General features: G+C 40.2%; 1 protein-coding gene across 1 annotated transcript in view; it reads right to left on the bottom strand.

Annotated features, from left to right (window-relative positions):
* LOC123510238 (dual serine/threonine and tyrosine protein kinase-like) overlaps positions 1 to 19,026 on the bottom strand; it is a 47,873-nt gene extending 28,847 nt beyond the window's left edge. The window contains exons 1-3 of the mRNA XM_045265195.1: positions 18,860 to 19,026; positions 2,400 to 2,755; positions 1,883 to 2,071 (exon numbers count right to left, since the gene is read on the bottom strand). Of these exons, the coding sequence (XP_045121130.1) occupies positions 1,883 to 2,071; positions 2,400 to 2,755; positions 18,860 to 18,995 (681 nt within the window). The 5' untranslated portion in view covers positions 18,996 to 19,026. The remainder of the gene's footprint in view (positions 1 to 1,882; positions 2,072 to 2,399; positions 2,756 to 18,859) is intronic.
* Positions 19,027 to 19,130: the final 104 nt, after the last annotated feature.

Below are 19,130 nucleotides of genomic sequence, written 5' to 3'. Positions count from 1 at the left end.
ACAACAATGTATCTATTATTTTTCTAGCATTAATGGAATTTCTCGTTTTCTAATTAATTTCAAGATAAATGGATGGGGAGGAAGCTTCACCTGTACTATAGTTTGTCTTTTACCAATGCCATAAGGCTCGCTGCAGCTCGTAACACCCTGTAATCCCTTGTAATCCTCTTCCCCAGGCCTCCTCCAGCAGACAGTCACGTGATACACAACAGCAGGTATCGTCAGTCGTTGCAGCATCATCACCACCACCACCACCACCACCACCACCACCACTAAGTCTTTCTCATCTTCCTTTTCCTCCGCGACATTTAGCTTCTTCTACTTACGACTTTTCAATTATTTTCCTGTTGTTATTACTATCATGTTTTATCATCATCCTAAAACTATTATTATTATTCCTCCTACCACTATTCCTCTTTCGACTGACTACTACTACTACTACTACTACTACTACTGCCTGGGAAGAAAGAAGAGAAACAGTGGGTGATGAGACGGAAAGTGAAGGAAGGAAAAAGATGAGAGAAATCGTGATGCAGTAGAGCCAGAAAGAAACCTTAATTCTCTCTCTCTCTCTCTCTCTCTCTCTCTCTCTCTCTCTCTCTCTCTCTCTCAAACACACACACACCAAAATAAAGTCTATTGTCCTGCTAGAAAATACAACAAACAAAATAAAGGAAAAAAACAAAACACGAAGCTTAAGAAAAATGAGAGTAGCAGCAGCAGAAGCAGCAGTAGCAGTAGTTTCAGTAGCAGTAAGTAAGGTAGAAGGCGTGGTGGAGGTGGTGGTGGCAATATTGTACACGGAGAAAAGTTATCTTATTACAATCTTTTCCTCTTCCACGGACGGCAACTCCATATCGAGAGAGAGAGAGAGAGAGAGAGAGAGAGAGAGAGAGAGAGAGAGAGAGAGAGAGAGAGAGAGAGAGAGAGAGAGAGAGAGAGAGAGAAACCTTGGTTAGTTTTTCATCTGCTTCAAGGCAAAGATTAGCCTGTTTTCATTGGTATTCTGGCTTCTTTTGTTGACTTTTAATGGCGTAACGTAATCTATTTCTTGACGTGTTGCATTATGTAATCACTATGTATTAAGGACTCCGAAGATCACATTGGAACGTGAGTCTAGCCGTCACTGTGAAAGATGACGCCTCAATGCACACACAAGGTAAATAAGCAACAACCACATCAATATTCTGCCGCCGACACGCAGTTGTATACCTGATGGGTAGGACACGGGTAAGGAAGGGCTGTTAAGGATATGCTGCATCGTAAGTACTCCATTTCATTCTTTTTTCTTCCTGTTCCTCTTAAAACTGACTACCTTCTTTTGTCTTTCAACGACATGGACACAAATAGGAAAAGACGATAGACATTATCAACTTTTCTTAACTAATATATATATATATATATATATATATATATATATATATATATATATATATATATATATATATATATATATATATATATATATATATATATATATATATATATATATATATATATATATATATATATATATATATATATATATATATATATATATATATATATATATATATATATATATATATATATATATATATATATATATATATATATATATATATATATATATATATATATATATATCATTCCTACTTTTCCCCTTCTGAGCTGTTGATACGCATTATTCTACTCTTCTAACTGGGATAGGGACAAGAGAAGAGCAGAAGAATGGATGCTGATTGTTTTCCTCAACTGTATGATTTCCTTCCTTTTCTTCACCTCCCTTCTCCGAACCACCTGGGACGCGGCATTTCCTCCCCTTCTATCATGCCACACGACACCCCTGCCGCGGCGCCTTCAGTCAGCCAGCGCCCCGCCTAGACAGGTACGCCCCTCTCACCTGATCCGAGAGTTCGTCCCTGGATATGGCGTAGACCACGATGGGCAGCACCTCGGGCAGCAGCGATCCTAGGAAGGCGAGGGGAGAGCCGTCAGGAGAATCTGAGGGCGCTACCACCACCTGCAAGCCCTCCCTTAACAGCGGGTGGTTGAGTCCCACCTCCAGCACGGCGCTCCCCACCACAGGGTCCTGCAGGAGGGACAGAGAAAGCCTTGACGACACAACGTGACACCAGCCTACTCTTGTTTCATTTATCTCTTCCACACACGTGTCTCTCCCTGAGCGCAGGTGTTGGGTTGGCGGTAAGCAGATACACACCGTGGCATCAAGGCGCCTCCCTTCTGCTGTTGTGTCCCCGATGACGAACCAGATTCAACTCAAGATTACAAAGAAAGTGACACCAAGGCCTATTAAATCCTAAGTGGACTCTCGGCTCTGGTCTCCTCTAGTCACGTCACTGGGGACACCTTGGGCAGACAGTGACGCGCCCTATCTGGGTGGGACTGGGCAGCCTCACCTGCTGTGTTTGCAGATCCACCTCCACGTCGGCGCGTGGCACGGTGCCCCAGGGCCGCTGATGTGCCTGCAGGGACAGGGCCAGCTCGTACCCGGCGCCTTCAGTCTCTGGCGGGGCGTCATCAGGCAGCGTGAGGGACACGGAGCGAGTCTGGGCGTGCTTGAGCCTGATGGGGCGCCACGGCTGTGTGGGGGCGTGAGGCACGATGGGCAGCACCTGCTCGCCCAGGAGACGGGTCACCACCAGGGCCTTGCCGCAGGCGTCCTGACCCCACACCACTAGGCACGTGGGCCCGCCCAGAACGCCTCGCAGCGCCCGCACTTCGCCCTCACTCAGCCGGATCTCCGCCACCTGATCTGTAAAGCAAGGATGCACACACAGGTCAGCGGGCACAGGCACACGGCAAGCTGACTGACAAGTGTGTGTGTGTGTGTGTGTGTGTGTGTGTGTGTGTGTGTGTGTGTGTGTGTGTGTGTGTGTGTGTGTGTGTGTGTGTGTGTGTGTGTGTGTGTGTGTGTGTGTGTTTCATTGTTTGATCTGCTGCTGTCTCTGACGAGACAGCCAGACGTTACCTCATATAGCTCATTATTTCCGATCTTCGGATAGGCCTGAGACCAGGCACACAACACACACCGGGACAACAAGGTCACAACTCCTCGATTTACATCCCGTACCTACTCACTGCTAGGTGAACAGGGGCTACACGTGAAAGGAGACACACCCAAATATCTCCACCCGGCCGGGAAATCGAACCCGGTCCTCTGGCTTGTGCAGCCAGCGCTCTAACCACTGAGCTACCGTGTGTGTGTGTGTGTGTGTGTGTGTGTGTGTGTGTGTGTGTGTGTGTGTGTGTGTGTGTGTGTGTGTGTGTGTGTGTGTGTGTGTGTGTGTGTGTGTTACGTATAACTGACCACCCTTCCCTTCCCTACAACAATGGAGCCTTCACGTGCCACTACGAATCCCTTTTGTTGCAACACACAGCATCTCTGCCTTAAAAGAATGCCGTACCTATGAACAAATGCCGCCTGTTGCCTTCGAACACACGTCTGCCGGCCACCCACACGAGGGAGGAAAGAGCGCCTGTGGTTATTGATATGTCAGATGAAGCTGTAATGGCGCCGAGGGTGTATGATGTCGCGCTAGTTAACTTTTGACATCTGTGTTTGCTATTAAAATTTGTTCTCGCTGATCATTCCCATGCAAGCCCTCGTGTTGAAAGCTGGGATTCTTAGCAAGTTTTTTTTCAAATGTCACAGGAACTACTATCCGGATTTCCATGGACATATTTTTCTTACCGATGGCCAAAAATTGCAAACCCTTTCATTTAAGTTGTCTTGAACACGCTTACAAAGTTTTCATTGTTTTAGCATGCGAGATCAAGAATAGTAGCAACCATGGCCTGTATACTCACTTTTAAACATCATACTGACTAAAAACTGCAAAACCTATCACTTCGATTTTTCTTGAGCCCGTTTACAAAATTTACATTTTTACTGACGAGGACTTAAGAACAGTAGAAAAAAATCATAAAAACAATCATGGCCAGCACAAATTCACTTTTAACCCTTTCAGTACCATGACGCATTTCCATATTAAATCTGCTTGCTATTCGGTGATTTTATACAGGTTTAGAAACTTATGTGGGGGATTAGAATAGTGAAGACTGTGGCCATTAATCTTCTGTCCTCCATAGACCCTTACTAATGTCAATAATATCGTCTAATCGTACACAAATCTCAAGGTAAAAATGCGCCTCAGTACTGAAGAGGTTAAGCAATATACTGGCTAAAAATTGTAACACCTATCATTGTAATGGTGTAATTTCTTCCTTGAACACGCTTATAAAAATTTACATTGTGCTTAGTGTGGAGGATCGTTGCAGCAGCAGGAAGGATTTGGAAAGCTACCATGGCCTGCACAAATTCACTTCGAAACATTACATTGACTAAAAACTGCAAAACCTATCATTGTAATCTATTTTTTTAACACGCTTACAAAATTTATATTGTGTTTAGTGTCGAGAAGTGTTTCAGCAGCAGAGGAGTTCAGGAATAGCAACACACATGACCTGCACATATTCCAGGCGTGCATTCCTCTTATCTTGATTCCCTTACGGCTTCCGACCTTCTCTACCTACACATGTCTTGAGGAGAACGTGGCAGGTCCATATCATGAGAGGCTTACTGCTTCTGACCGTGACATGTCCCTATAAATATCTACGTACACGGAGGTAATCTTCTTTCCCTACCATTATGGATTACACATGAATTTCTGGCATGCTATTTATGTAAAACGGAGACGTGACACTGAAAACAGAAGATTCTCTTTCTTTTCTTTCTCTCTCTCTCTCTCTCTCTCTCTCTCTCTCTCTCTCTCTCTCTCTCTCTCTCTCTCAAGCCAAGACAATACACTCCCACAAAATGCCTAAATTACTATTAAACCCAAATATATTATTATTATTAATAATAATAATAATAATAATAATAATAATAACAATAATAATAATAACAATAGTTATACTAGTGAAAAGAAAATCAAATAATTACAAAAACAACATCAAGATGATGTAAACGAACACCACCACCACCACCACCACCACCACCACCACCACCACCAACAACAACAACAACAACAACAACAACAAGGGGATAAACTTAAATCCAGGTTAAGTCACGGAGAAGACCGACTCGGGCAAAACTATAAACTTGCACAACCCATTTCGTGTAACGGAGGAGGAGGAGGAGGAGGAGGAGGAGGAGGAGGAGGAGGAGGAGGAGGAGGAGGAGGAGGAGGAGGAGGAGGAGGAGGAGGAGGAGGAAGAGGAAGAGGAAGAGGAGGAGAAGGTCGATAACACTATATGAGGTTTATTTTTACTATTAAAATTCACCTTTTTAATCTCTCTCTCTCTCTCTCTCTCTCTCTCTCTCTCTCTCTCTCTCTCTCTCTCTCTCTCTTGTCTGCAATGCAGCATGCGTATAAAAATAAGAAATATAAAAGAAAGAATAAACAAAGGAAAATAAAGTAATTTAGGTGCTCTCTCTCTCTCTCTCTCTCTCTCTCTCTCTCTCTCTCTCTCTCAGCAGTACAAACGTAGATACGACTCAAGACCTGACAACATTGAAGGCTGGACAAGGAACGTGTGGCCTCGCCTGGCACGGGGATCGAGAAGCCTCACACTGCCATACCAACACCAACAACACGGGAACCAATGACGATTATTCCTTGTCTCCATCCTTGTTCTACTGTGATGGTGCTGGGCTGTGCTGTGGGAAGGACCTGTGCTTCGTTTTCTTTCTATAGTTGATTCTAAAGAGTTGCTGGCGTGGTCTGCGTGGGAAAAACCTGCATTTTGTCTCTTTCACTGTCTCACGTTGATTCAGAAAGGGGGATGCTGGGGTGAGATATGTGGAAAAGACCTGTGCTTTGTCTATCCGTTAGTCTCTTTCCGTGTCTCTCGTTAGTTTTCGGGTGCTGGGATAAGATGCGTGGAAATGACCTGTGTTTTGTCTCTCTATCTCTTTCCCTGTCTCTGTCTGGAGAGTGTTAGCTGAGTTGTGTGAGGACCTGTATTTTGACTCTCTCCCTGTCTCTTGCTCACTCTAAAGATCTAAACTTTCCGTATATCTGTCTCCATTCCTCTCGATTTACAGGTACAAAAATAAGGTAAGGGTTAAGTGATAATGGATGGATATTGACTTCCGGGGTATCCTGTGCGCTCTCTCTCTCTCTCTCTCTCTCTCTCTCTCTCTCTCTCTCTCTCTCTCTCTCTCTCTCTCTCCTTAACGATTCTGAAGGAGTATGAGAAGAAGAAACAGTGAAGCAGAATGAGAATATAGGGAGAGAAAGCAGACGCATGAATCACACCTTTGTAGTGTAATGATCCTGTGTTTCTCTTATGCTAAAACTGACGCACGCATGACCTCAACTCTTAGACAGGTGGGCCACGCAAGTGTGCGACCAATGAAACGTGAGTCAGGCACATGTGAGTCCATGGAGTAGGTGACAAACAGGTGAGGTCAGTGAGCGGCCCTGCGTCACCACATCACCACGTCAACAGACAGGCATCCCTCACCACACTCATGCCGCATGAACTTGCAATCGACACAAAGAATGCTCTCTCTCTCTCTCTCTCTCTCTCTCTCTCTCTCTCTCTCTCTCTCTCTCTCTCTCTAACCATAAAACCATGACAGAAAATAAAAATAAAGCATAATAAATATAAAGCTGACGTCCATTTCCATTACCAAAACACACACACACACACACACACACACACACACACACACACACACACACACACACACCGTTCTTATCTCAACTCATTAAACCGTACGACCTGAAAAAAAGAAAAAGAAAAGCCTCTTATAATTCCACGTTTTTCTCCTCCATTGCGTCATCCGTAGCGTGTTTGAAGATCGGGAAAGAAAGTGCTATCTAACTTCTTAACCACGTGATTTTTACACTCTACCCCCTCACCTTCCCTTCTCCTCCTCCCCCTTCCCCCTTTCCCTCCGTCCCAGGTCACATGATCACCCTGTATCCAACACCAGCTTCATCACCATCATATGAGCCATCACGTGTCTCATGTCTTGAAATAAGTAAACAAACCAGTGACGTTTCGAGAGAGAGAGAGAGAGAGAGAGAGAGAGAGAGAGAGAGAGAGAGAGAGAGAGAGAGAGAGAGAGAGAGAGAGAGAGAATTTACCTCGGTCGCCTGCTGGTTACCCAACCAGTCTTCGCCATTACGGAGCGAGCTCAGAGCTCATAGACCGATCTTCGGGTAGGACTGAGACCACATCACACAACACACACCGGGAAAGCGAGGTCACAACCCCTCGAGTTACATCCCGAACCTATTTACTGCTAGGTGAACAGAGGCCACACATTAAGAGGCTTGCGCATTTGCCTCGCCGCTTACCGGGACTCGAGCCCGGCCCTCTCGATTGAGAGAGAGAGAGAGAGAGAGAGAGAGAGAGAGAGAGAGAGAGAGAGAGAGAGAGAGAAACTTATCATGTGATTATCGATGTTTTCCCTTTTAGCCATGTTTTTCCTTTTCTCTTCTTCGTTATATCTTATCCGCCACTCTCTCTCTCTCAATATTGTACAAGTGTGTGTGAGAGAGAGAGAGAGAGAGAGAGAGAGAGAGAGAGAGAGAGAGAGAGAGAGAGAGAGAGAGAGAGAGAGAGAATCAATGCATTAATTCAAGACACTGCGCCCCTCGTCTTTCTCCTCACATAACGGATATTGAATGACAGGAAACCAAAGGACAAGTGGCACGAGTGACATACAGCGACAAGATACAGAGATAAGAATGGCCGCGTGATTCCCAGTGAGGCAGTTTGTTTACCCTCTGGCAAACACCAAAACACTCCCGCCTGGTGACCTACTTCATGACCACTTTGTATTTAGCCAATATTGAGAAACGCTTTGCTCTTTCACTACAACTGTTTTCCAAGGCCACAGAGATGATTAGCGGGGTTTTCAAGAGTGTTTCTCCAGTTAATAATGTAAAATCGTCACTCTATCTCTAGAACCGCAAAAACAGTTTAAAAATCGCTCTTCTCTCTCACCACAACTATTTTCCAAGGCCGCAGAGGTGACTGGCAGGGTTTTCAACAGTGTTTCTCCAGTTAATGTAGAAATCTTGTCATTTTGCCTCTGGAATTGTAAAAACACCTTGAAAACTCATGTAAATTTAAACAAAGCCTTATGAAATAGTGGAGAGAAGTTTGAGAATATGAGCGCTTGACTTTATTCTGAAATTTGATGCTTTCTATTGATCTGCTGCATCTTTCTTGCTGACAGTGATGTCTTTAGCTCGTATTCTCAAACACTTCTGTGCTTCACCTCCACAATTTCAAAATGCTTTATCTAAATTTACACGAGTTTCTTTAAGGTGTTTTTAAGGTTCTTGAGGAAGAGTGACAATATTTGTATATCACCAACTGGAGAAACACTTTTGAAATCCCTGCTAATCATCTCTGCGGCCTTGAAAAATACTAATGGTGAAAGAGCAGTGTTTCTAAATACAAGCTTTTGATATAAACTTGCACTATACTCCATAAACCTGAAAGAAAGTCATAGTTACCTAAAAAATAAATAAATAATAAGTTTTCAGTAGTGCTTTTGGATGATCTGCTGCAATGTTCTATGGTAACCATCATATCATACCTAAACTTCAACAAAAGCCCTTCATAAAGCTGAGAAACAGGCCAAATAACCTAAAAAATCAAGGTTTCAGTAGTGCTTTTGTGTAACTGAATTGCTCCATTGCTGCAGTCATCAGTGGTGTCTTTGGTATCATAAACTTGCAACAAACTCCACAAAGCTGAGAAACAGGCATAATCACCTTAAAACCAAGATGTCTGAGATGCTTTTAGTTTTATCCTGCATTCAAATCTAACCCAAACAGTAAAATTACCCCAAACAGGTGCACGGAGACACCATGCTATGCCTACACTCACATTACCACAAGTCATCCAGCCACAATGTGACCTACAAATTCCCATAGAGTCAACAAATCCCATAGAGACTCAGATACCATGCCCCACCTAGCTCATTACAAAGCTCACCATTATGAAGAAGGGATTAGATGAGTCAGCATAGTGGTTTCATTCTTCACCAGGTAGTATAGAAAGACTCTCTACCTGCTTCTGTACTTCATTCCCTCTGACTAGATTCCCTACCTGCTTTTGTACTTCCTCCCTCCTATGACTAGATTCCCTACCTGCTCTTGTATTTCCTTGCTCCTGTGACTAGAACTGCTACCTGCTTTAGTATTTCCTCCCTCCTGTGACTAGCTTCCCTACCTGCTTCTGTATTTCCTTTCTAGGCCATTTTAGTGCCAAGATCACCTCATATTCTGAGTTTGTTGCCACTTGTAAGGTGTATAATGACAAATTTCAACTAAGTAGGGAAAATGACCAGTGAAATGAGTTCCAGGGGGACCAGTTGCATAGGAAAGTAATTTAAATATATCAACTTACTTATCTTGCAGCTCTTTAAGTTAACACAATTAAGAAAACAAGGATGAAATACTGTGCTAATGACTTTTTAATGTATATGATTAAATGTATTCTTTGGAGCTCATTAAACCTAACTGTACTAACTTTACTTAACCTAACTTAACTTCTCCCCTCTAGGTGAACTTGGCCTCTTTCTCAGTCTTCTTGTGTAAGGTTTCACAAAATATGCAGATTGGAGAGTTATATATAATAGTGTACTTGTTTTAATACCATAATTTTATGCTAACTCACCATTAAGTTACCATTTGTAGGACTGAAAGCCTGACCAAATGTTGTCTTACATATGGTATCATTTTGAAGTTATCACTGGTATCAGATAAACATTGTAATTGGACTCATAGGTTTTAGTGACCATGGGATGACTGGGATTTCTGGGAGGAGGAGGAGGAATTTGAGGAGGCCCAAGCAGTTGTTGCTGGTAGATGTTGCAGGATTGTTAAAGGTAATCATGTCTTTACTCATAATTGTAATTCATACTTTGTAGTGTAATTATGTATACTTCAATAATCTTATGTGCCTGATACTGTCAATATAGGGTCTTACACCATTATTTACAGCAGTGTTTCTTAAACTTTTTGTGCAGCGGACCCCTTTTATTAAAATTACTCATGTAGCGGACCCTTTATTATTATAATTTTCCTCTTGAGTTTGAAAGTGTTTGCAGGTCATAATATACTGAAATTACAACTTAATTATTTATTACTGGCTTATCTTCAAAATAAATGTTTATATTTTGCTTAACATAATTTCCACAACATTGATAATTTTGCATACAATTTTTCATGAACTTAACAGCAACGCTTCCTCGACATAATATACTGAAATTACAACTGAATTATTTATTAATTTCGTTGAGGATTTCACCCCAAGGAGGAAGGCGGCATTATTTAAATTACTTCCATCCCAATGTGACTTAGCCACTGTAAAAAGCCATCAGGATTTGGTGCTACAAAAATAGGAATTTATGACGTTTTGGCCGAAAATTTGACTGAAATCGATATTAAAAATTATCCTGCGGACCCCTTGGAACATTCCACGGACCCCTGGGGGTCTGCGGACCACACTTTAAGAAACACTGATTTACAGTATGCTGAAAACCTCTTCTACTTGGGGAAGAAATAAATATATATATGGCTGACATTGTGTCTGTCTCTTGCCTGCTTTTGCATTGGGAATCCTCTAATTCTAAATGCTTCTTTTTTATATTTCTAAAGAGTAGGCTTTTCTTCACTCCTTTTGCTGTCCTAAGCCCTTAAAACATTTAATCTCCAATTCTGAGAGATTCTTTTAACCTTTCTTAAGGGACTAGCATTTCAGTAGGCCTCTCTTCACTCCTTTTGTCATCCTAGACCAGTGCCAGATGTATAAGATTGCACAAGTAGAACAGGCTTAATAATACTCTGAGGGGGCGACAATGGTTCAGACACTGTATTATTGTTCAGAAGTGAAGACCACATGAAAACACTGACTGACTGACAGACCAGTACTATTGAAAGAAATGATCACTTGTCTGCCAGCTCACATGAAGGGGAGACAAATCTTATGTTAGAATTAAGTGTTTAAGTTGTTTTCATGTGATGCTTCATGATGATGATGATGATGATGATGATGATGATAATGATAATGATAATGATAATGATAATGATAATAATAATAATAATAATAAGAATAATAATAATAATAATAATAATAATAAGAAGAAGAAGAAGAAGAAGAAGAAGAAGAAGAAGAAGAAGAAGAAGAAGAAGAAGAAGAAGAAGAAGAAGAAGAAGAAGAAGAAGAAGAAGAAGAAGAAGAAGAAGAAGAAGAAGAAGAAGAAGAAGAAGAAGAAGAAGAAGAAGAAGAAGAAGAAGAAGAAGAAGAAGAAGAAGAAGAAGAAGAAGAAGAAGAAGAAGAAGAAGAAGAAGAAGAAGAAGAAGAAGAAGAAGAAGAAGAAGAAGAAGAAGAAGAAGAAGAAGAAGAAGAAGAAGAAGAAGAAGAAGAAGAAGAAGAAGAAGAAGAAGAAGAAGAAGAAGAAGAAGAAGAAGAAGAAGAAGAAGAAGAAGAAGAAGAAGAAGAAGAAGAAGAAGAAGAAGAAGAAGAAGAAGAAGAAGAAGAAGAAGAAGAAGAAGAAGAAGAAGAAGAAGAAGAAGAAGAAGAAGAAGAAGAAGAAGAAGAAGAAGAAGAAGAAGAAGAAGAAGCAGAAGAAGCAGAAGAAGAAGAAGCCAAAAGATAACTATCATTAATAACAATAATAATAATAACAATAATAATAATAATAATAATAATAATAATAATAATAATAATAATAATAATAGTAGTAGTAACAACAAGAACCATCAAAACACCCTTAAAGACACTAACAACTTTCAAAACCCCATTGAAATTGGCTGACACAATACACCATCCCCTTAGAAAACATTATACTCCATTACCGTACCATTAGGTCTTTCTTCAAAACACACACACACACACACACACACACACACACACACACACACACACACTATAGGCTTATTTCAACAACTGGCTGTGGTTGCTTATGTTAAGGTATCAGGTATCAGCATGTCCCCCCTCCCTCCTTAGCCCTCCTGTAATGACACCCCCAGTCTCAGCCATCCCTCCCCTGTCTCTCCTATTCCTGTGAGCCTACCTGCCTCTGCATCCACCCTCCTACTCCTTCCTCCTTGGTGGACAAAGACAAAGGTGACTACAGTAGCCCCTATGTAAATGCTATCTGACATTTTGTATGTAAAACATGCAGATTACCATTGACAGTTATGCATTGAAGAGAGAAGTGATACTGAGGGTGGAATATGAATCACTGAAAGAGGATCAAGAAAAAATTTCAAAAAGACAAGAATATGCTGATGTGGAATACAAGAAAACGAGCCTACTATCATAAGTAGGTGTTATGCAATCCCCTTGCCAACAAGAGGACTCCACTGCACTGGAGAGCAAGACTACGTGAGGCACTCAGAAAAGAGAAGATGAACACTATCGTGACAAACAGCCTTTTAGGTAGTGGCAACAATGCAATCCTTTCATCTATGGCTGATGCTGCACTAGTCTCTATTGGTGAACAGAGTAGGTAAAGAAGACTAGTCAAATCTGGCCACCCTGCCCTAATCATGTGGTCGGCTCTGAGTATTGAACACTACATCTTTCCAAACACAAAACTAAGAAATGTTCACCCTTTCTGTCCTAACCTTTCTGACACCTTACCTCAACACTCCATATGTTCCTGGCATGAAAGGTGCCTTGTTTTGTGACACTGACACTCCAGGCATTGAAGGTGACGGCCTCACAAGACACAGAACTGAAGGCACCCCTCAAGTAAAGAATATACAAGGCTTTAGTTTTCTTTGTGTATGAAAACTGACTAAATAAAATCAATATTTTTTGTTAATACATAATTATGATTATTCAATATTATAACTTTTCTCTTAATGGAAGGAGAATGAGATTAATATGATGAAAGAAATGCAATATAGATAACAATTAAAGCACATCACTGAGATCAGGGAAAGCATGGCATGAGGTCCCAAGGCACGACCAAGAAAGCTAGAATGAGAATACTGCACCCAGTATTTAAAAGAACTACCCCCTTTTGTTTAGTAATTGTAGATATCAAGGACAACAATGAAAAACTTCCATTATGATAATAAAGACGATTAAGTGCCCGTCCCTCAAGCATTGTAAATTAAGCTCAAGTATGATTCAAACTCTGACTGTTCACATTTCCCTAACGTCTGCCGTTTGGTCAATGCTTACAATAACCTTACTAATCACCTTAAATAATAAACCCAGTAAAAACAACAAAGCTGCTGCCATTCAACATAACCACACCAATGACTCTTTGTTCCTGATTTCTTGCATGGCCTTTTTCTTAACAATTAATATTACCTTTATAATGTTAACTGTTTATATACCAAGCCAAGATTTTCCTTCAAGTAATCGTTCTCAATTTTGTTCATCAACGTGCACTAAAAATACATCATGAAATTTATGGTGCATTGATCCTGATGTCAGAATATGTATAGCAGCCCTGACAAAAAAAAACTTTGGTGGTAGTCATGGTGGTGCACAGTTTGTGGGTCGCTGAATTAAAGGAACGTGGCCAACACAACACAAAATAATGTGCCTTGTCTCACTGAAAGAAATAAGGCCACACATTCCCTTGCCTTTAATTTGGCTGAGTGTAGACAAGTAATCATCAACAGTACATGCATGGTGGTTAAAATCTCCCACCAAGAATGCATCACCAACACACCTGCTTACAGTCATTCATTACTGACACAGCCACACAACACCAATTTATGAAGTAACAGTGCAACCTTTCTTTTAACCTACCGTATTTGTTCAGCAATCTGCAATCTGTCAAATTTTTAGCAATTTATGAAGACATCTTATTTTCTTATTTTTCTAGATAAGTAAACTATTCATGTATACTTGTTTTTCTGCTTCCTTCAATCTAACCTCCAGTCCAATGACCAACTCTAGATCCATTTCCTGCTGCATTTTTATAGAGAATAGCTATACACAAAACCCAATGAAAGAATCTGACACTTGTATAAGATGCTTACCATCGTTTTGTAATGTTTTTTTTCTGCATTTTTTCTACTTCCATCAATGTATTCTTCAGTCAGATCATCAACTCAATGTCCACATTCCCACTAGATTTCAATAGACAATATATACAAAACTCAAAGAAAGACTGACACTCATATCAAATGTCTAGTCACTCTATCAAAAATTCAACCAAACATACCCACACTCAATAACAAGTAAAACCTTCACCAAATCATGAATTAAGAGGGAACAATTTACTCTCATAGAATCTCTTTAGTTTTGACAGTTTTCACAATGATTTCTTCACTGCTACAATGACTCCTGCTGAACACTCCTCCTTAGTCACCTGAAGAGAGTGAATGAGATGATGATGATGGTCAGATAGGAATGACTGGGTGCAGGTGAACCAACACAACTAACTGTAAGGAGCAAGGAGTAAGGAGGGAGATGATGGTGTGTGTGTGTGTGTGTGTGTGTGTGTGTGTGTGTGTGTGTGAGAGAGAGAGAGAGAGAGAGAGAGAGAGAGAGAGAGAGAGAGAGAGAGAGAGAGAGAGAGAGAGAGAGAGAGAGAGAGAGAGAGAGAGAGAGAGAGAGAGAGAGAGAGAGAGAGAGAGAGAGAGAGAGAGAGAGAGTGTTACAAGGCCAAGTGGACAAGGAAAAGGTAGATGAAGAACAGGTAATGGAGACTCTACTGTGACTACTCCTTTAAGAGAAAGAAATAAGAAACAATATCAAAAAAATGAATAGAACTTAATGTACCTTTCCTCATTGATGGAAAAAATAAACAAAAAGATAAAAATTGAATTGAAGGCAAAGAGAAAAGCCCATTTAACTGCCACTCCTTATAAAGCAAGACCTCATTGTTAGTACCTTTATAAAATACAACAGCAGAAATTCATATAACACTAAAATGTCCAATAATAGTACTGACTGTATGAAGACTGGCCTGAAGAGATACGTGCACACCTCTATTTTGTTTTTCTATGACGTTCCTAGCACCTAATTACCCTTGTACGTACCTCTCCTCTTATCTTTCTTTAGCTCTGTCCTCTTATCAATCTGGCACATAGAAGCTCTCCACTTCTTTCCCTACCAATTCACTGATAGGCTGGTAGTAAAAGGACAGTGAAGGTTGTCATGATACCAGCCCTTCATCTAGGTCTCATTGTTAATCTCTCAGACTCAAACTGACACACATGCATCCTACCGTAATGTTGTCCCTGGTGATGGCCTCTTGTGGACAATTTATACAAACTTCAGATCAAATTTTAAGGGTGTCCATGATGCTTCAAACAGACCATGACATTGCTACAACCTTCACCCCAACTCACAGCTTCAACAGGTTAACAGACATATAACACAGCAACAGCAAGCAAAGGACCCAGCCCTGTTCATGACGAGGCATGCTTCATGATATGATAAGGGGTGCTAATGCAATGCTTTGTTTACAATGACTATGGTACTGATAACAGGTGAGGCTGATGACTAATTGGCTAACAACAGACCAAGGTGTGGAAGTACTCAGTGATCAATGAGATAATGTCTCACTACATGTACCAGTAAAATAAGATACTAGTTCTAAAGATTTCCTGAAGCCCTGAGGCCCAAGGGCACAACCAACACAGTCTCCATTCATCATAGTGAAGCACTCAGAGTACAAAGATAAATTAATACAGGAAATGAGGAAGACAAAGATAACTGAATACAGGAAATGAGGAAGAATAATTTTGAATACAGGAAATGAAGAATAATTTTGAGCATGATATATTTTCCTTTACAACATACTATAACAATAAAAATAAAATAAAAATTATAATAAATCATATAAAATAATCTTCAGTGTATGGTCAGTTTTGATCATATTGTCTCTATGTCAAAATTTGTTCAGAAGAATATGAAAACTCTTCAGATGTCAATCAACTGTGAGACAATTTCCTTCAGTGACATTCCTGAGAGTCACCACAATCCTCTCTCCTCATCAGTGACCACCAAGAGTCAGCACAAATTACATGATTTCAGACAGGAAAAACCAGTAATTCTAAACAACAAACTTCTGAAATCAACTACAGCAGCACACAAGAGAACCATTCACCTACAACAAGCCTATTACTGAAACACAACAAAAACAGTTCCTTGAAGCTTCAGTAGATAATCCAATACTACACTTGTGTTGCACACTCTCCTGATGTCATGCCCATATAGTCTAGATCCACATACACACTCCTGACGTCAGACACACTACCATAATGCCCTGTGCCTCCCCCACATCATGCACACCTGCCTAACAGCACGTAGGATCACATACATTCCCATACCATCACATAACACCAACTCTAAAAACACTTTACATTACATACCCTCACGTGATGTCACTTATACTATCCCACCACAACATACACTCACAACCACCACACATTCCCCACTCAGCTCACAGCCATGCAAACTAAATGCAGTAAACAGCAGAACTTAGACACCAAATCTTCACTTATCTTAATGTGTCAACTGTGCTCTTCTACTGATTCAGACAATTACAATTATCACTTTTTTCAGCATTAAATATTCAGAACACTCAAATATTTTAGTAATGAAGATATTTTTTAAAGAGTATATCCCTCAACAGGATAATAGAATACCATTAATTAATTAGTAACATTAGAAACAATTATAACATTAAATTTTGAGTTTTCTTTTCTTTTTATGTATAAGGAGACATCTGGTGAGGGGAAACAAAAGACCCACTTAGATGCCAGTTCCCAAGCAGGTTCAAGAGAGTTAGCCAAAAGAATGAAATAAACACCCTAAAACCTACTTCTTGAATGAATTCATGTCACTGGAAGATGGAAATACAGAAGCAGGTAGGGAGTTAAGAGTTTAAATGACTCATGATATGAAGCCGTTAAATAAGTCTGTCAGCACTCATTTAATGTACTGTATTTGTTTGGCCAGTGGACAAGACACAAGAGGAAGGCAAAGAGTTGAGATTCTGGACACCCTGGTGGAAGAAGAGCTGCAGCCTTGGCCAGACTAGCAGGTGGCAGACAGAGGTGGAGGTCTGTGATCACCAGTGTCACTTGACTGGCATTCTCATGAGGTAAATAGTCTTTGTATGTTGTACACACAGACCTATTGTAACACATCCTGGACTGAACCTGGCAGCACACGTCATTCCCTAGCACAGTGTCCTTCAACATTTTCAAAGTTTGTGTATCCTTCCATAAGCAGAATTCATGTAGCTACTCCAGTCGCAAGAATGATGAATGTTTATGTTTTTCTATAGTCTTGCGACTAAAAATATATAGATAAAAGTATCAGCTCTCTATTTCAAACATAGAAAATAGTTACTCAGTCCTAACAGACTGTTATGTACACTAGGAGCTAAATGTCACATCCATGAAGTGTGAAATGTATCCAAGTTTAATATTGCACACTAATGTAATACACAAATCTAATATCAATAATACTTTAGTCTAATTTCAAATTAATTTCTCACATGATATAATTCTATTCTTGAGCATCTTTTCACTGTACACTCACAAATGCACACTTGCCACATCATGCACCTCAATGTTTACAGGTACTCTTTGTAAAACTCATCCACCACCATTGCTTCAGGACACAGTGAACAAGGGTGGTCATAATTAAAAAACAAAACACTGCTCCAGGACACAGGAACCTGAGGTGGGCACAATAAAAAATAAATAAATAAATAAATAAACAAATGAATAAATAAAATAAAATAACATGAAGTCCAATGAGCAATTACCAATTCACCAGCTTGTCAAGTCTGATTCAATTACCCAAAAATCTAAGTCAGAGTAGCAATTATTCAATTTAATTAAAGATTTTAAAAGTGATTCAATGTTTTTTAAGTAATTTTCAATGTTTCTTAAGAGAATTTAATGTTTTTTTATACCCTAAATAAACCATTTGTATCTAATATATAGAGAAACCAAGCTTTTAAGATTGAAAATAATGAAATGTAAATATTTATTTGAGAAAAAAAAAATCAAGAAACTGCTGTTACGAAAAAACAAAGACAATGTCAACCTGAATTAATCACTTTAAATTTTAGCAGGCCGACTGCAATCATCAGATTCATTTGGTAGGGGTTTGTCCGATTAAAAAAATGCAAGTCCAATTAAATGGATAATCAGACTTTTGAATTGGACCACCCACCTCTGACTGTACATAACCCATACAAAACATTTTGCATATCACCCATCACAATGCAAATTACCAGTACCAACAGAAGCACCAAACCAAACATTTCACGGGCAAGAAATGTTCCTCATGTCAGAGCAACATTCACATGATGAGACTAACATCATATTATCTTCAAATTTGCTGCTGTTGATGTTCTGAGGTGATTAAGATGCTGGTATGATGAGAACAAAGGAACAGCACACATTTACTACCATTAATCCCTACAACCACCACTCCTACACCAAGACATTCACCACGCAACAGAATAATTTGCCTTGTTATTTCGTAGACCACAAAAAACGAACAAGGTCTTTTAGTTTATCAATCATCATTCAAACGGCACATGACACACTAGATCCGTGATGATAAAAAAAAAAATCACACACAATACGTGATAAATATAATAAACAAGATTATAAAAACGGCTAGAAAAATCAGAGAATCAATCCGGTGAACTCGTCAGACAGGAGTGTGTGCCGCCACCTGACTTGACGGTAACCCATATTCTGACCCACACACTTGCACTAAACAAGTACACGCCAATTAAGACGCAATTCAATAAGTACCTAAGTAACTCCACACACACGTACTTACATAGACGCAACACGCAAAGGTAAAACTCAACACCTCCACAAACACACGAACACACACATACACGTATATAGAGAAGCACACAATTATTTACCTTCCGACAAGTTTCCCGAGAGTCCTACATCTTCTATGGATTGTATAGTCTCCCTCTGCAGCCGCCTCAAGTGTCTGGCATTCTTATTAAACTTCTGAAACTCCACCACCAGTCCCTCAGCGGCCATCCTCACCATTTGTTTACATCGGACTGACTGACGAGGCGCCGCAGACCTTCCCGCCAAGAAAACGGCCCACAGGACACTTTACAACGGGGACTCGCCAAATGTTCACAACTCTGACTCACCTTTTTTTTTTTTTTTTTTGTACTA

This window comes from Portunus trituberculatus, chromosome 28 (assembly GCF_017591435.1).
Source record: "Portunus trituberculatus isolate SZX2019 chromosome 28, ASM1759143v1, whole genome shotgun sequence".
NCBI lineage: Eukaryota > Metazoa > Arthropoda > Malacostraca > Decapoda > Portunidae > Portunus > Portunus trituberculatus.
The sequence above is the reverse complement of the archived record's forward strand: the minus strand, read 5'-3'. Positions and strand labels throughout refer to the sequence as shown.